Source organism: Prinia subflava, chromosome 4, assembly GCF_021018805.1.
Source record: "Prinia subflava isolate CZ2003 ecotype Zambia chromosome 4, Cam_Psub_1.2, whole genome shotgun sequence".
NCBI lineage: Eukaryota > Metazoa > Chordata > Aves > Passeriformes > Cisticolidae > Prinia > Prinia subflava.
In genome coordinates, this window is record NC_086250.1 from 8,564,722 (window position 1) to 8,581,174 (window position 16,453).

Below are 16,453 nucleotides of genomic sequence, written 5' to 3' on the forward strand. Positions count from 1 at the left end.
TAGACTTCTGATTCCTTTAATTAAAAGTCTGAAAATTAAGAGCTCTAAATGCTTTTCAAATGCCATTCAGATTTTTCCCTATGTATAAAATGAGAATGATGTTGCCTTAGTAGTCTGACTTGGAGAGATGTTGAAACAGTCTGGAGAGTTGAGGTTCTAAGTTGTTATTGTGAGGGCAAACAAATATCCTGTGTGAAAGCACCTGTCTCTAAAATAAAGGAGTAAAATAAAGTGGAAAATGGGATGGTAGTGGGAAGGTGAACCAGCAGCTGTGGAGAAGATCCCAGAGTACCTGGGACAAGAAGAATGATGAGAGTTGGTGAGGTGGGTTTGTAACTAAATAGGAATGGACTGAGCCTTGTTACCTCAGACCTGCTGACTTCTCTCTTGAATGTACCCAGGCTTTTCAAGGAAAGAAAAAAGTATGTAGCATCCTGTGTAGCACAGAGAAAGAATTATATGGATACTTATATTTGGTAATTTGCAATTGAAAGAAATTGATTTAAAACACTGGAATCTTAGTTTTATTGCCATCTCATCACAAGAAAAAAACCCCTACGAAACATTGAAAGGACATAAATAAATCTTGCTTTAATTCTACCTTCCTGGCTTAATGAGATTTCAGCTTAGAGAGAAAGTCATTCTCAAGAAGGGGCAGAGGGAGTTAAGGATTCTGCACACCTATAAAAGAGCTGACCATGTGAGCCTGCCAGCAGCTCGTGGAGAAGAGGCAGTGTAAGAATAAGGACATTGAAAGCTGAGGGGAATTGATTCCTGCAGTTCTGTGTGCTGGACTCACTCCCTGCTAGGATTTCTCACTGTGTGCTCTGTGTGTACATACAGCCAAGGAGTGGATCTGTTCCCACTGCCAAAACACTGTCAGTTTACGAAGGATTCTTCTTAGGTCAAGGTTGTTTTCATATGGTGAGAGACCGAGTTTAATGCAGCATTTTAATTCCTATGAGAATTGCCAGAGCTGTAGCTAAGACTGAAAATGTCCTGTAATCCCAATTTTGCACTGACTGATTTGGTTCTTTAGCAGTCCTTCCTTTTGGATGTGTATTAATGTAAAGTTTTAGCAGAAGCTTAATATGGGGAAAGTTTCAGCTGTTATCAGGTTGCTCCTTTATCCAGGGACAATGAGGGTAATGTTTACAATTCCCATTTGAAATGGGAACATCTGTGTCATTCCAAATATTCTCTGAACAGCCGTGAAACCAAAACGACTGAGGAAGTGCAGTTTGACTTGAGAGAATGGCACGGCTGGTGCCTGGAGCTGTGCCTGGCTCTGCTCCAGAGGCAGTTTGGTTCTAGTTATGTGCACAGGAGAAATGTTTCCTTAATTAGCTTTGTCAGTGCCTGCACAAGGGCTGCCCTAGGAGCCAGCCTGGGGAGCCAGTGGTGTGTCCAGGGCTGGCAGGAGCAAGGCCCTGAAATGTCCTAAGAGCCCCCAAACCCCATAGGCTTGCTTTTCTCCAGAGCTGTCCTTCTGTACTCAGGACTGTGAGAAAATCCTCTGCAGCAGAGGACATCCCGGTTTTCCTTTGCATTTCACAGGATGGACCTAATCAGAACTCTGGAAGTCATGGCTGAAACAATTTGACCTTACCAATAATAATGTTTGGTAGAAAGAACTGCACAGCAAGGGAAACGGATTTTTTCATTAGCTTTACAGCTAATTTGTGGAAAACCTAAAATGCACAGGCTGCCCCAGCTCTCTCTGAAGTGTTCAAGCCTAACTTATGTACATCTTATAAATGTTTCAAGTTACACTGTCAGGATTTAAGGTGACTGTCTCCTGAGCACCAAGTGTCTCTCCCAAAAACAGATGATGCCTGCTGGCCAAGAACAATGTTGAGATAAAACTCAAACTTACACTTGTGATTTTGAGTAAAATTTTTTACTCATGGTTTCTGTGTTACAGTACAGAACTTGTGTAATGCAGTGGGCAGGACAAAAGGCAGCCTGGATGCTATTTTGAGCTCTTGGATGTTTCTCTCTGCATTTCTGCTTCTCCCTCTGAACTGTTTGTGTTTGAAGGTGACAGTATTTCTCTGTGACTGTGCAGAATACCTGAACACTGGGATCTTAACCCCTGTGGGAGTCTTCCCAACCTCAAGGATGTAAAATACAGCACATATTTTTAAGAAGTAAATACACATCTCTATTTTATTGTATAATGCTTTAGCCTCTGGAATCCTGTGCTGAAGTTTAAAAACTGAAGAATTAGAGATTAAGGGACTTACAGCAGCTCTGCAGCACAATAATAAACACATCTTTAGCACTGGTCACTTTTAATGTGTCATGTGCATTACAGTGTAAACGACTGAGGTGTGCATCCCCCTGTGCACACCTGTGGGAACTTTCCTTTTATCCCCCATATAAACATTCCAAAGAGTGGACTTTTTTTTCCCCTTGTTTTCAGGCATAGAGTTGCTACAAGCACAAGGAAGGGATAAAGGGATATTTGCCTAAAAGGGATGTGCTGTCTGGACAAATCATTTTGCTACACATTTCTTGCTTTCCCTCATACCTAAAATGTATTTGTTTATTTACTTTCTTATGACTCTCTTAGTCTGTAATAAAATCGCTCTGCTATTGTGCTTCATATAACCCTTTCTCTGATAATTTTTTTTTCCTCTCTTTGTCAACAAACAAATCTCTTCAGAACGTAATCTTGGTTTAATAATTTCCCTGCTGTCCCATGAGCATTTGCTTATGGGACAAATAGAAGTTTTCACTTCTGCAGGCAAGGAGTTACTTTTCTGAGAGTGAAGGGAGGTGAAAACCCTCCTTTTTGAAAGCAAGTGTTTAACTACCTATGATTATTCTGTTTTAAAAAATCTTACAGATATATCCACCCCATAAGATGAGCTTTTCTTTTCTTCTTTTTTTTTTTTTCCTTTACTCAAGCTGCCCTGGAGTGTCACTGATAGCACAGAGGAGTTAAAAAAGCTGGAGGCACTACTGATTTTTCTGTCAGCAGATGCTCTGTGGGGCACTCAGGCCACAGCTCAGCCTGAACTGGAAGAATGGACACTTAAGGACCTGGGAACACAAAATTAGTGCAAGTCTCAGGTAAGGAAGGGATTGCAATTTGATAGAAACTGTCAGTTTTCAGCTCTTTAGTATTTATCTGAGAACAGTAATATCTTAATGGCACAGAGGATAAAGGTGATGGCCCACACTCACAGTCTGTTCCCACACTGATGCTGTAAGAGCTAAGTTCCTTAGACTTAGGCTTTCGTGGCTGCAAGTTCAGCAACAGACCATAAATACATACATGATGGATTTAAGCATCTTCCCTTATCCTTGAGGCCTGATTAAATCATGACTTAAATAAAAAATGCATTCTTTGCAGCATTATAAATTAATGAGTGAGGGGCATTGTGTTACCATATTGCTGCCTCAAACTGCAAATCTTATTTTGTGAAATAGGGAGAAAGAGGCCTTAAGCACTCTTCTCTCTCCAAAAATAAAAACTAAATTGGTATTCCAATAAAAATCACTAAGATGAAACAACTAATTCTAACTGAACGGTGCATACCTCTGTGACTGAAGATAACAGAATATTCAGCAATGCTTGGCAAAACCCTAGGCCAGGAAAACTGAAACACATTATCCAGCTGAAGCTATGGGGTAATGTTTAGGTCAAGACAAGATAATTTTTCTAATCTAAATTAGATCAACCTACCTGCATGAGAATCTTGTATCCTAAAAACTACATGCAATGATGTAGCAATAATAATTTTAGCATATCCCCTGATTTTCTGGAGAAACTATATTTGGAATGTAGTGCTGCAAGGTCTTGAAGTTTGAATTGCCTTCTTGGCAGCACTCGAGACTATAAAGTGAACACAAGCAGAATTTTAATGGCTGTATTCATCTTGAAGAAAGGCATCAAAAGGTACAGACCTAGTTCTTTACCAAGTGTTTCTCTGAGTTTAGGTTTAGCTTTTCTTTGGCAGAAAACATGATCATTTTGACCATTTCAAACAAAAAGAGCATTTCATAAGTCACTTGTGTATTCCTGCATTACATGGGATGTTTATTCATTTGGTGGCAAATAGACAAGCACAAAGATAACTACAGCAGGATTTTTCATCCAGGTAAATAATTCTCTGCCACACAGACCTGCCAACTCTGCAGCTGCACTGAACCTGGGGGAAAGTGTTACAGTGTTTGTCAGGCATTCATCTGCATCAGATTATGAACCAAAATGCTTCAAAAGTGGGAGCTGTGAGTGGGTGCTTCCTACCTAAAGAGACAGGGAGTTGTGCTTCATCTGCCAAGACCTAATCATAACCAAAACATTCTGAACGAAGTTATCACTGGTTCTGTGAGAGAAGTAAGCTGGGTTATGGGGTGCCTTTTAAAAATCCAGTTTGTTCCAGAGCCAGGACGGTGTTTCACAGATTACCTCTGACAGGAGCATATTTGATGAGCTGTCTGGACATTGTTCTTGTCCTTACGGGTTTATAGTGACCCCTCCTGCAGCTGCAGCGCCCGGCTGTGAGGGCAACAGTGCAACAGCACAGGCACAGGAGAGAGGAGCACAGGACTACAGGAATCAGCCACACCCCCAAAGCTGCAGCTTCCCAGGCAGCTGCCTCGTTATCCGACGTGGAATTCCTCCCGCTGTAGCCTTTGGTTTCATTGAGGTGTTGCTTGCTGCTGTTCAGGCGAGGAGCGGTGGGCACGTGGGATAACACCCGGGCAGGCTCAGGGCTCAAAGCTGAGTGTGCGACCTTGTCTGAGCTGGTGACCGACCTGCTGCTTGTCCTCTCAGCAGAGGCAATGTCTGCTGGGGACGTTTCTGCCCTTCTGGCAGCACCTTCAGTTCTCTGCCCTGCCAGGCTCCAGCTGGGGGTGTGAGTGTTTGCTGGTGAGCCGTGGCTCATGGCAGCAGGTGGAGCTCGGAGCAGAGCAGACCCTGGCGTGGTGGCATTGTGATGTCGGCATCTTCCCCACTCAGGGGTCTTTGTGCTGTGCTGCCTCTCAGATTTACTCCCTGAGGGGTGAGCATTTGGTTCCTGGGATTTCAGTTTCTCAAAAATGAGGAGATCTGGATCAATCCCTATTGAATGAGGATAATGTTAATTTATTGATAAAAGCTTGTCTGCACACCCACAAGAAGGATCCATGGAGACAGAGGTAGGGCATGGAGCCCAAATAATGATGCCCTTTTGGATTGGAGGTGTCACTGCCTCAGGTTATGGGACACCTGATGGGATGCAAAGGATCTGCATTTTGGGACTGCACACAACTTGCTATGGGATGCTTAGGGAAGGAACCAAAGGTGAGGAAAGGGTGGGATCTAGGCTACTGAGGGTAGGGAAATCCAGGAAAGCTCTGTATATGTGACAGTCTGCACCAGCAACTGGAGGGGGGGCTGCACCCTGGGGGCTCAAACATCCCAGAGACAGCCACTGTTGAGACTGGGGTCCACACTGGGCACCCTGTGGTCCAGACTGGGCAGACTGAGAGCATCTCAGCCCAGCTGCTGGGGGATTTTGCATTGTGTACATCTGTGTGTATATATATGTGTATTTATATATTTTCACTAACACAAAAAGCAGGATGAGGCTTTGGGTGCTCCCCGTGTTGGTGTGTTTGCTTTATGTGTTTGTCTGTGCTACCTGTGTGCTCATGGTGCATGTGGCTAATGAAAATAAATGTTCAGCCTTGTTACTGGTTGGGTCTGGGGACGTGGAGCACTGGCAGACTCCTCTCCCAGTCTCTCAGAACTGGGAGGGTATTTTGGCCAAGCACAGTACTGATGAGGTTCTCAGAGCACGAATCTTCAAGCTGCTCTCTCACTGAGTGGAAGAAAGAGGGGAAGTATTTTCAGAAGTAGGTGTATTAATGAGAAAGGAAATGAATCTTCATCTTTTTTAGGGTTGTGTGTTACTTCAGGAGCTCATTTAGCACAGCAGCTGACCTGGTATAATTTCCTAAAGCTGCTCTGTTTTCATCCTTTATAAATGAAATGCTTAATTACCTGTTGTGATGTTGTACAAAATGACATCAACTCCAGCCTTTAGAATGCAGCTTTCCAAAGCTGGGCAAGACATGTGCAGGCAGTTTCTGTTCTCATGAATGGCCCCATGGTAGAACACTGCTAGATTGCAGGAGACTGGAACCCACAAAGAACAAAGTTGAGCTTCTCAGTAGAATGACCATTGCATTTTGCATATTATGTTATTTAACATCAGAAGTTCATTATATTTGCCCAGATCCTTTAGGAACAGAGACCAGATCCTGTGGTTCTCTCATTATCATATAAACTAATTGAGGTTACAGTCAAAAGAGAACTTATATTCTTGTTTTCCATCTGATTAGAACGGCCATTTGAGTTCTGTATCTCATTAAATAATAGATTTAAAACCCTTTGAAATGCCCTCTAATATCTCTGTTTTAGCTAAGATAGTAACAAATTTTGTTTGACTATATAGGATTATGTATTTCAAGTTACCACTTCTTATATCTGTAAATATCCAGTCCCATATGGGGGGATATGAGAAAAAGTTTGTTGTTGAGATAGGAACAACCTTGCTGAAATGTATGTAACTTTTCTCACCTCACATTATTTAATACAGTATTTGACTCTTCCCAGGATTGCTGCTGGAAGTTACTTATGTCACTGTCAGGTTGTGAAGGCCACCTTTTTGCTCATCATTTAAAATACCCTCAAAATTTATACTGATTATTTTTAGTAACTGGTACCTCATTTTCATCCTCTCAAACCATATCCAAACCCCTTTCCAGTCTGGAGAGTTTTGAAAATTTAGGCACCACAGACATGCAATTCATGTATCCTTCTAAAATACACTCCTGTAGAGCCCCAGTGCAGTGTGATACAGAGAAAGTACCAGGCTTAGGATAAACAATTATTTTATTTATGTTTATTCTGAGCCTGAGTTTACCAGGCAAGAGAAAAGGGCTGGCCAGCTGAATAACTACTATTATTTATTGTTATAGCTGTAGTGTTGCCTGGTTTGCATGGCATAAACACAGAATAAGAGAATGCTTTCTCCAAGGAAATGAATATTCTTGTATTTCAGAGAAGGACAAACTGTATATCCCCTCCACTCTCCCTCTACACCATGTCCTAGTCTGATGCCAAACTCCATGAAGAGAATGGTGTTGGAATCACTGCCACTGGTTGTTCTCTACAGTAGATGGGGATGGATACTGAAGAGTATTACACATATTTATATATAATAATAAAGAGTATACATATATTTATATATTTTTATGTTTATATATATCATATATTTTATATATACACTTTTATTATATATTATATATATACTTATATATTTTATATATTTATTTATATATATACTCATATACTTACATATACTTATTTTATATATACTTATTTTATATATACTTACTATATATATATTTCTGAAGAGTATATATAGCACTGCAGAAATCATCCCTGGAGGGTGGAGGATGCTGCCATGTCTCTCTATACACTTATATACTTATATACTTTCTTAATGTATTATTAAATAGCTTATTATTATTATTATTAAATAATTATTAAAGAGCTTATTATTATTAAATAGCTTATTGCCTACAAGCTTTCCAACAGAGATCAAAAATTTCAAAGCAGACCCTAAGATTTTAATGTACTCCTAGTGTAGTCTTCTAAAAAAATACAGATTATCAATTTCCACTCTAAGGGGCAACAGTGTGCCTCTTCTTTCCTACTTTAAAAAAATTTATAGCTCCTCCTTCCACCTCCTCTCTTCTTCCAGTGAAGGCCTGTTGATATTTTATCTCAGCATTACCCAGCCCGCACTCACCGTTCCTCCGCAGGCAGCAGGCCCTGCCGCAGTGCTGCGGGGAGCTCTCGGTGGAGCCCCGCAGCAGCCGCGCTCCCCTCCGCCGCGACTCCCGCACGTCCACCCGCAGGCCCGGGAAGCGCCGGACCCAGCAGTCCCTGTAGAAGGCAGTGGGCGAGCAGAGGCACTGCGACTGCCCGGGCAGAGCCAGGAGCAGCAGCAGCGCTTGTGCCGCTGCCAGCAGCAGGGCCATGCCCCGTGTCAGAGCACTCTCTGCTCCAGGGGCGCAGGGGATGCTGCACCGGCACTGCAGAGATCATCCCTGGAGGGCTGAGGATGCTGCCAGCTCTGCCAGAGGCGTGAACCAGGGCAGGGTCTGCTCCAGACAATGCCCATGGTGCTGTTTGGGCAGCTGCTGAAAGAAAGCAGACATTTAATGAGCTACAGAAGAGTCCAAGAGTTATTGTTCCTGTTCTCTAACTTTGGAGAAGGGTTTTGAGACACAAAAGGGACAGGTTGTTTTTAGTCATTCAGAGAAACTGGTCCCCTCTTTGGTCCCCTCTTTGGTCCCCTCTTTGTGCCTCTTGTCCTCAGACCAAACCATGCAGGCAGCCTTGAGATTCTGTGACTAATAAATAGCAAGCTCAGCACATTGTTCCACCTCACTTTGTTCAGGAGCACTGTTACACTCAGCACAGAGAAACAGCTCTGTCTAGGATCTGAACACTTCAGGTTATCTGGTGACTGCAGACATTTGCCCTCTTTGCTAACAAATGAACCTACAGCCAGAGGTGGAGGAAGAGATCTGTTCCCCTTCCTACACTGTTTTGATTGCAAGAATAATACCATTTTATTTGCAAATATCTAGAACCAGCTGAACCTCTCTATGACTAGAGAGGGCTGGAACCTCCACTCAAAGTATGAGTATGTTCTCCCCCTAATAAGTTTAAGAATATTGAGCAGTCCTTACACTAGTCCATTCCACTAGGAAAAGGCCTGTAAGAAAGAAAACATAGCTAACATACAGGGAGATGATTTTTCAAGGACCTGATCTGAAACCTGAAACCCCCACGTTTTGTTTCTTAATAGACCAAGTCGATCCCTGCTTCCCACATTATGCTTTTTATACAGAAAGGCTTTAAAATATTACAATACATGAGTTGATTTAAACCTAGTGGACTCTATAGTGAGATTGAGAGAGTTAGGCTGTTCAATATATAAGAATATTTTACACTGTGTTTTTACCCTTCAAGACTAGAATCAAGGAATTTACTCCTTTCCACATGAAGTATAGATCAGTTAAGTGGAGTGGGGAGAGCCTCAAACTCATTTTAATTCTTTAGCTTAATTAATTACAGATGATGTTTGTTTTTGCAGAACTAGGCCCCCAGTTTGGAAATGAACTGACAGGTGTAATATTTTGTTCCTTACACAGCTCACTGGAAGGTAAAAAAACCCAGAGCAGGTTAACCCCTGTTGATCCAACAGAAAGGCCAAGGCATTATTTTATTCATTGGAACTGTAATTAGGAGGATTCCAAATAAATGTCTGTAATAATTTGAGAATTAAACTGGTAGAAAGAGGATAAGTGGGTAATTTTCAATCCTCTGTGCTGAAAAGCAGCTGTGTTGTTTTATTTAGTTTTGGTAGTTTGATATTTCCATCTCTGTGATAATCAGCACATAAAACCTGAAATACATTTTAAAATATCTGATAGCTTGCACTCGGTGGACTGCACAGGGAAGCTTTTAGACATTTATCTACCATTGCCACAAATGCTATTGACAATGCAGTTTTTAAAAAATTTATTTCAGCTTTCCAAATATCCCAAGGTATCACTTGATTTGGAACACACTCAAAATTTTGAGAGACGTGCTTGTATTTTGGCATTACATCCTGTATTTAGTATGAATTTTGGATCTGTTTTGTTCTGTGAGATTTGCATACAAAAATAATGATTTCTGATTGCTTTCCTCACTCCTACTCTTCCCGTATCTCCAAGAAGGGAAGCCTGGAATAACTTGAATAACTCTGAATAACTTGAGGAAGCACTTAACAAGGAGATTAAAAGTATTCTTTCCTCCTCCTCTTTGACCAGAATAAATTCTAAGGGCAGAAAATAGCAGGGACGTTTTCTTTTTAATGAAAGACAAAGTGATAGAAACAAATAAATAAATGGCTGCTTTAGGCAATTTCCTTTAAAAACAGAAAACTCCTATTAAATTTAACCATCTTCTCCCAGCTTCCCCTTGATTTCATTTTGATTTTTCAATGGGAAATGCAATTTCGTGCTGAAATTTTAATTCATAGAGATTTTGCAAGAAGGAAATCCCCGAGTCTTACCTGCAAGCCAGTGGCTGATTTTCCATGTGCTCTGCAAAGAGGGACCGAGAGGCTGATACAGCAGAGTCTGCAGCCAGTACCAGAGCAGCACTTCATGTTATTTAGGAACTCCTTTCATCCAGCTCCTCACATTTCCCCCTGGAAAACAAAAAAGGCAGGGGGGCTGTCTCCTGTGAGAATATGAATCTTTTTGCAGGCTTTTCTGTAAAAGAGATATAAATGGACCTGCCACTCTGTAACAAATGATCTTTTTTATGATCCTTATAATGAGAAACAGTCCCTTATGTTTCCCACCTGGGCTAGCAGAGAGAATGGCACAATCCAGGAGCTTCCCAGCACAAAGGATTTATCATCAGGCAGTAACTCTTTTTTTGCCAAACAGAAACAAACAGCAGACACTTTTTCCATATAAAGTAACAGACATGTCTTGATTTTTGGAACTATATTTAGCTTTTATGGACTATATGGTTCTATCATTCAGTATATGTAAAGACCAGAAAGGATCTGTTTAGTTGTAGAATTGTGGAATGATTTGGGTTGGAAGGGACCTCAAAGCTCCCCCATTTCCACCCTCCTGCCATGGGCAGGGCACCTTGCACTAGCCCAGGTTGCTCAGAGCCCCATCCAGCCTGGCCTGGAACACTTCCAGGGATGGGGCAGCCACAGCTGCTCTGGGCAACCTCTGCCAGGGCCTCACCACCCTCACAGGGAACAATTTCTTCCCAATGTCAAATCCAAACCTGCTCTCTGTCAGTGTGAGGCCATTTCTCCTTGTCCTGCACTACATCCTTTGTCCATAGTCCATCTTTCCTATAGGCTCCCTTCAGGCACTGGAAGGCAACAATGGGTTACTCTGAGTCCTTCTCTTCTCCAGGTGCTGTGTGACAGAGCAGCTGGAAGGTGACAAGCTGAGAAGTGAGACCCAAGCAGTTTCCCAGGTGAGGTATGAGAAGTCCTGCCCAAGTCCTCCTGTGAATGTCAGTAATGAATTTAATAAAATGTGCAGCATAATCCCATGTGGCATCAGCATGAAGTTCCCTGCCTGTGTTGTGTTCCACATAAGTAAGCTGAATTTCAGGCCTGTGTTAAATCATCTTTATCTAATTTTTCTGGGATATGCACATGTATTTTCCCTTTATTATAGTAGTGGTAAGGTCAAAGTTTTAAGTAAGCCAAGTATATTGATAATTTCAGAATATGTCCCTGTAACTCTGTTAAAGTATAAAAGTTATAAAAGGATAATGTAATGAATCATGAAATAATGAAATGTAAATATGTGGAAAAAAATCAAACCAAGTCTTTGATGTTACTCAAATAATGTACTTGCTGTCTTTCTCCTTTAAATTTTTCCTTGAAATCAAAACACTTGCAAAATATCTAAAGTCCAACAAAACAGCATTTTTTGAGAGAACTGTTTTGTCAAAAACAGCTATTAGTGGTCAGGTTTTGGTTTGGAGCAATGTGTCACATTTTTAATGAATCTGACCTTCTCCAAGGTTAGGGACAATTGGATCCAAAGATTCTGGTTTCAATCCCATCCCAGCAACATGGTAAAAAGAGGTGAAATATTACAGTTTCTCTTCCTGAGGCTTCATGCAAACCATTTTTTTAAACCCTTGTAAGGGGTTACCAAGGCCCTGAGATTTTCTTGAGCTTGGCTTCAGACTAATTCTGGCCAAACCTCTGCACCAAGGCTGGGATCTGTGTGTTCAAGCAAAGAACAACACAAGTCTTAGCCAGATTAGATTTATACAAATACATATCTAGTGGCATTGCAGATTAACTTGAGCCAAGTTTTATGACAAAAGGCACAATGTTCAGCAAACACTAATGAGCAGATGCTGATTTATGGCAGAACTTGAACTAGGCAAAGGGGATGGAGTTTCAAACTTGTGGTGAATTTTACAGAGCTGGATACCGAGTGGAAGTTGTCCATATGGATTACCATTCATTTTACCTAGTTATTATGTACTAAAATTCAGCTCTGCCTGTCTGCACCAGGATTAAAAAATATCTGCTGTTTTAAAAGCACCCAGTTGAGTCTCCTCCAGGCACAGCTGCACAAGAAATTCCTGGCTGTGGATGCACAATGCATTTGTGCAGAGCAAACATCCCTAATGGGGGGCAGCAGCAGGCAGAGCACTCCAGCAGCCTGACCCCCAGTCAGGTTTTGTCAGGGAACATTCATTTCACCTGAGGGGGTTTCAGGGAAATTCTTTACTGGGTCTGTGGTGTAAAAAATGGACCAGGTTGAGGGCCATTGCAGCATTTACACTCTTCCACCTCCACTCTGCTGTCTGGTGCCTGGACTTCCTCATGACCCACAGAGAATGAGATCCACCACACACAGACTCTTGGGACAGCCTTTTTGCTGCCCAGAGAGAGCTCAGGAGCACACACTTTAGTATCCATCACTCAGATGTGACTAATCAGAACTTGATAATAATCTGCTTTCAAAAAACATGCCATTCCAAGTATCTTTTCAGTAGTGCTGCAACATACTTTTATTGCAGGAATAAATAAACAGCACATTAAAAGCAGAAAAAATAAACAGAAAATATTAGGGAATAATGTCTGAGCAAGTGCTATTAGAAAAAAGAGTACTTTCTTTTTTAAAAATTTTTTTTGGAATAGCATTGCTAATAGCACTGGGTAAGAAGTGCTTTGTTTGGCTGCGAATCTGCAAAGAGAAATTACCTTTATTTAGCAGGTCATCCTTCACAAATGCTAGAGTTCAACTGAAGTAAAATTATGCTCTGGTCAGTTCCTCTCCAAAATGCCAAGACCCTTTAGAACACAGACATTTTTAATGCTGAAATACTGCAGGATAATTCCTATGTTCCATAAATGCTTACTTTGTATCCTGTGACAGGGAAAATACTGAACAATGGCAGCAGTTGGCAAATCCTCTCCAAAAGACCAAATCCTGTCTTGAGTAATTCCATTTATACTCAATGCCCTGGTGTCTCATAGGGCAGAATGTGGCACTTTATATTTTAAATTAGATAGTAGGGATACTTTAAATATCCCCAGATTCAGTTCCAATTCACACTTTAGACTAATAAGGCTGAAAGGAATTCAATTTTTCCACTGTTTTTTTCACTCAGTGTGGTCCTTTCCTCAGAGTATTCAGGTCGGTGTTACTCTCTGGTTCTCAGGTATTATCCAGTGTCTCTCTGGCTTTACTTTTCTTGTCTTTGTAGCAGTGACTGCTCCTGAATCTCTGTGATTCCTTGCTTTTGCTATGTTGGGAAAGTCAGAGGGCTGTAGAAATGTGTGCCGAGGCAGAGAAAGGCTCAATTCTCTGTGTCATGGCTGAATGGTTTGCTACAATGGAGTTGCTGTATGAAAAAAGCTTCTCCCATTTCCACGTCTTTTTAAAAGAGAAGAGTGATCTCTCTTTGGCCTTGGAAGTAATTCAGACATTAACTACAAGGAAATAGTTCAGGCAACAGACACAGGGAAAATTATGTAGCACAAATAGCTCCAGATCGGCCAACGCAACCCTGTAGCAAGAGAGCCTTTAGGAGACTCTCTGGGGTCTGCACAGTCCCTTTGGTGGCACTTGAGAACTCTTTTTCTTGGTATCAAATTGTCTCTCAGATACTGTAAAGAGACCTGAACTGTCTAAAACAGCTTGAAGACTTTGTCCCAAGAGCCAAAGTCTAGAAGAGAGGTATTGATATGCTGAGCAGTTACCCTCATCTTCCTCTCTGAGTGTCTTGTTCTTTTATCATAAACTCATTGAACATCTACCATGATTATTTTCATGTTTGATGCTTCAGCATATTCTTGAAGGGTGATAGTCCTTCATATTTGTTTCAAAGATCATGCAAATCTTTTATGGCTCTGAACTACACATTTTGGCTTTGCAGCTCTAGAAATAGAGTTCCAACTCTGGAAAATAAAATTTTTTATTCACTTAAGGTACAATCAAGATGATCGCTGGTGAAACAGCAAAACCTTTTCTTTGATTCCAGTATAATAACATGTATTAATGATCTTAGAATAAACCAGTATAGCAGTAGAGTGAAAGACACAAAATTATCCCCACAAAAGTGGAGCAGAAGAGTAGCTCTTGCTTTGGTGCATTTGCACTATAAGTACTCTATAAGCACATCACACAGGCTTACTGATGGGTGTAGTAAAAAACAAGCCTGCAAACTCAGGATTAGCACAGCTGCCCAGCCCTGAGCCTGGAAAAAAGCACAGAGATGACAACCAGCCCAGTGAAAACAACTGGGTAAGGAAACAGGCTCTCTGGAAAAGTGGCCACTCAATACTGCTGACCCCTTGGGCATGTGAGAGCTCCTGGGGAAAGCTGTGGCAGTCAGCGCCCTCGGAAGTTTGCTGGCAGGAATAAAATACTAGTACATGCCAGAACTGATCCAGCTCATTAACAAGCCTCATGGACTGTGGGGAAGAAGGACTGGAAATCCCAGGCAGAGTGGCAGGCATAGGCTCATCTGGCAACCTATGGCAAGAGAAGAAATATTCCATCCACCCAGGCTGTGGTGTCAACACTTTGAGGCTGAACTTACCATAACTGACTACATGGAAAAAAGCCTTCACCAACTAGGAGCTAACTTACAAATCCAAGAAACATAAGAGACTCCAAAGCAGATGTCTAAAAATGGCAATCCTGCTGTATTCCAACGGGACAGCTTGCTAGCCGTGCCAAATACAAGATCTCTGTTTTCCTCTGAAGTAATAATGATTACAATTGCTTGAAATTAAAGGACAAGAAGAAATTAAGGGCTGGGTTCCTACTGAGGTGGTGAGACACTTGTGTGTGATAATCTTTTGAAGGCTGAACCTGAAGCAGAGAAAAGAAGAGCCGAGTGATCATACTTCAACGAGGTGTAAGAAACTCAAAAAGCAAAATGTTGTGGTCCTTCATTAAGTGGAATTTGAATATTAATTAAATAATGAGGTAGACTGAAAGAGGACCACAAACCAAGCAAACAGTGTGACACATAAATAGGAAAGAGAAGGTGAGAGGTGATGGTGACCCAGCTAGTGAAGGCTGCTGAAGAGACCTCTTTGGGTCTGGCTGAGATCCTATATAAAAGGATTTCAGAACATGAAATGGGCTCCTCAAAAGCAAGATGATGAGGATGCTTTGAAGTGAGGTGGAAAACATGAGACGTGTAGAAATCTACCTCACCTCAAAAAAATGCTTTTATACAAGTCAGCAGAGAAGAACACTGGTAACTGAGATTAACATTTGTGTCATTTCTATGGGCTAGTGTTAAGAAGTTAAGATTAACAAAAGAGTGATAAAGGATCGTGATCATTTCATAGAGGAAATGCTAAAAAGTAAACAACCCTGTTTTCCTTAAAAAGGAGGGGAAAAACTCCCCCCACAAAACAGATAATACCATTGAAATGTTTTGATCATGGGGGGGAAGATCCCTTCTGAACAGTGAAAACAGGGAGTTGTCTGAAAACTAAGCAAGCTGCACAGACTGGACATGAGTCACACTACTGCTAAAGGGAAAGATTTTCTATGGATTTCTAAATATTTTCTCCAATATCCAAAGGAAATACCTTTATAAAGATAAAAACTATATTTCGAACATCTTCATAGTAAGTATCAGCATATAAGAATATAGGCACGGCAGACTTCTCATCTGTTTCAGCAGGTGGTAGGGATTTTTTTTAAAAAAAGGACTGTCACTGTATTTCAAGAATATACAAAGCAAACAGCAAATCTGTCATTTTACCCAAGATGCTCAGTTGTTAATTTGCTCTTTCCTTGTTCACGTAAAACAAACTCAGGACCCTGGTACGTAGCTCACTCATGAGATGCCCTGTTCCAGGAACTTAGTTTAAATGGAAAAGATGGAGTAGCAGAACAGGTTATGCAGTGTCTGCACAGGGCACACCAGGGGCTGGGACACACAGGGAGCCAGGAGGGTCAGAGCAGTCATGTATGGCACTTGCCATTCCCGATCCCACTGCTGCTGTGGCCGTGCAGGGTGAGCCCGCGGGGATTGGGCTCGGGAAGGGCTGCGGGGATGCGATGGCAGCAGGCTGGCCGTGCCGCTCCCCCGCTCTGCCTGTGCGCCGATCCAGGCACACACACGCTGCTTTTCCCTGCGCTGTGCCTCGGGAATGCTGCCCCTCGCCAGGGATGCAGCGGTACATTTATGGCAAGGGGTTAGAGCTGCGGCGGCAGCTGCGATCCCGGCCCAAATCAGGAGAGGGGAGCACCGGGGGGGATCGCTGCGGCTCTGGGCTGTCCCCTGGAGCCCAGCATTGGCCTTTCCACCGTGTCCCTTGCACCCACCCTGGCTGGGCCCGGGGGATGC

At 42.0% G+C, this 16,453-nt stretch overlaps 1 protein-coding gene across 3 annotated transcripts; it reads right to left on the reverse strand.

The window, feature by feature from the left end:
• Nucleotides 1-8: 8 nt before the first annotated feature.
• Nucleotides 9-10,452, reverse strand: MANSC4 (MANSC domain containing 4). 3 transcript variants are annotated; one of them, XM_063395358.1, is made up of 5 exons: nucleotides 10,434-10,452; nucleotides 10,140-10,277; nucleotides 7,818-8,211; nucleotides 6,002-6,136; nucleotides 9-5,077 (listed from the first exon to the last, which is right to left on the reverse strand). In XM_063395358.1, the coding sequence occupies exons 3-5, from the start codon at nucleotides 8,047-8,049 to the stop codon at nucleotides 4,410-4,412; spliced, it is 1,035 nt and encodes a 344-aa protein (XP_063251428.1). In that variant the 5' UTR covers nucleotides 8,050-8,211; nucleotides 10,140-10,277; nucleotides 10,434-10,452; the 3' UTR covers nucleotides 9-4,409. The 3 variants fall into 3 exon arrangements, with proteins under 3 accessions (XP_063251428.1, XP_063251427.1, XP_063251426.1); XM_063395357.1 differs by lacking the exon at nucleotides 10,434-10,452 and adding an exon at nucleotides 10,365-10,382; XM_063395356.1 differs by lacking the exon at nucleotides 10,434-10,452 and having other exon boundaries at nucleotides 7,818-8,208; nucleotides 10,140-10,426.
• Between the last annotated feature and the right edge of the window lie 6,001 nt (nucleotides 10,453-16,453).

What these genes read in the sequence shown, in the direction of transcription:
- MANSC4 (XM_063395358.1), bottom strand. Translation starts at nt 8,049, where the DNA reads ATGGCCCTGCTGCTGGCAGCGGCACAAGCGCTGCTGCTGCTCCTGGCT. An exon ending in CTGCTGCCTGCGGAGGAACG is followed by an intron (nt 6,137 to 7,817) that starts GTGAGTGCGGGC and finishes TGTGGGTTCCAG; the next exon opens with TCTCCTGCAATCTAGCAGTG. An exon ending in TTTGTACAACATCACAACAG is followed by an intron (nt 5,078 to 6,001) that starts GTAATTAAGCAT and finishes CTCATTCAATAG; the next exon opens with GGATTGATCCAGATCTCCTC.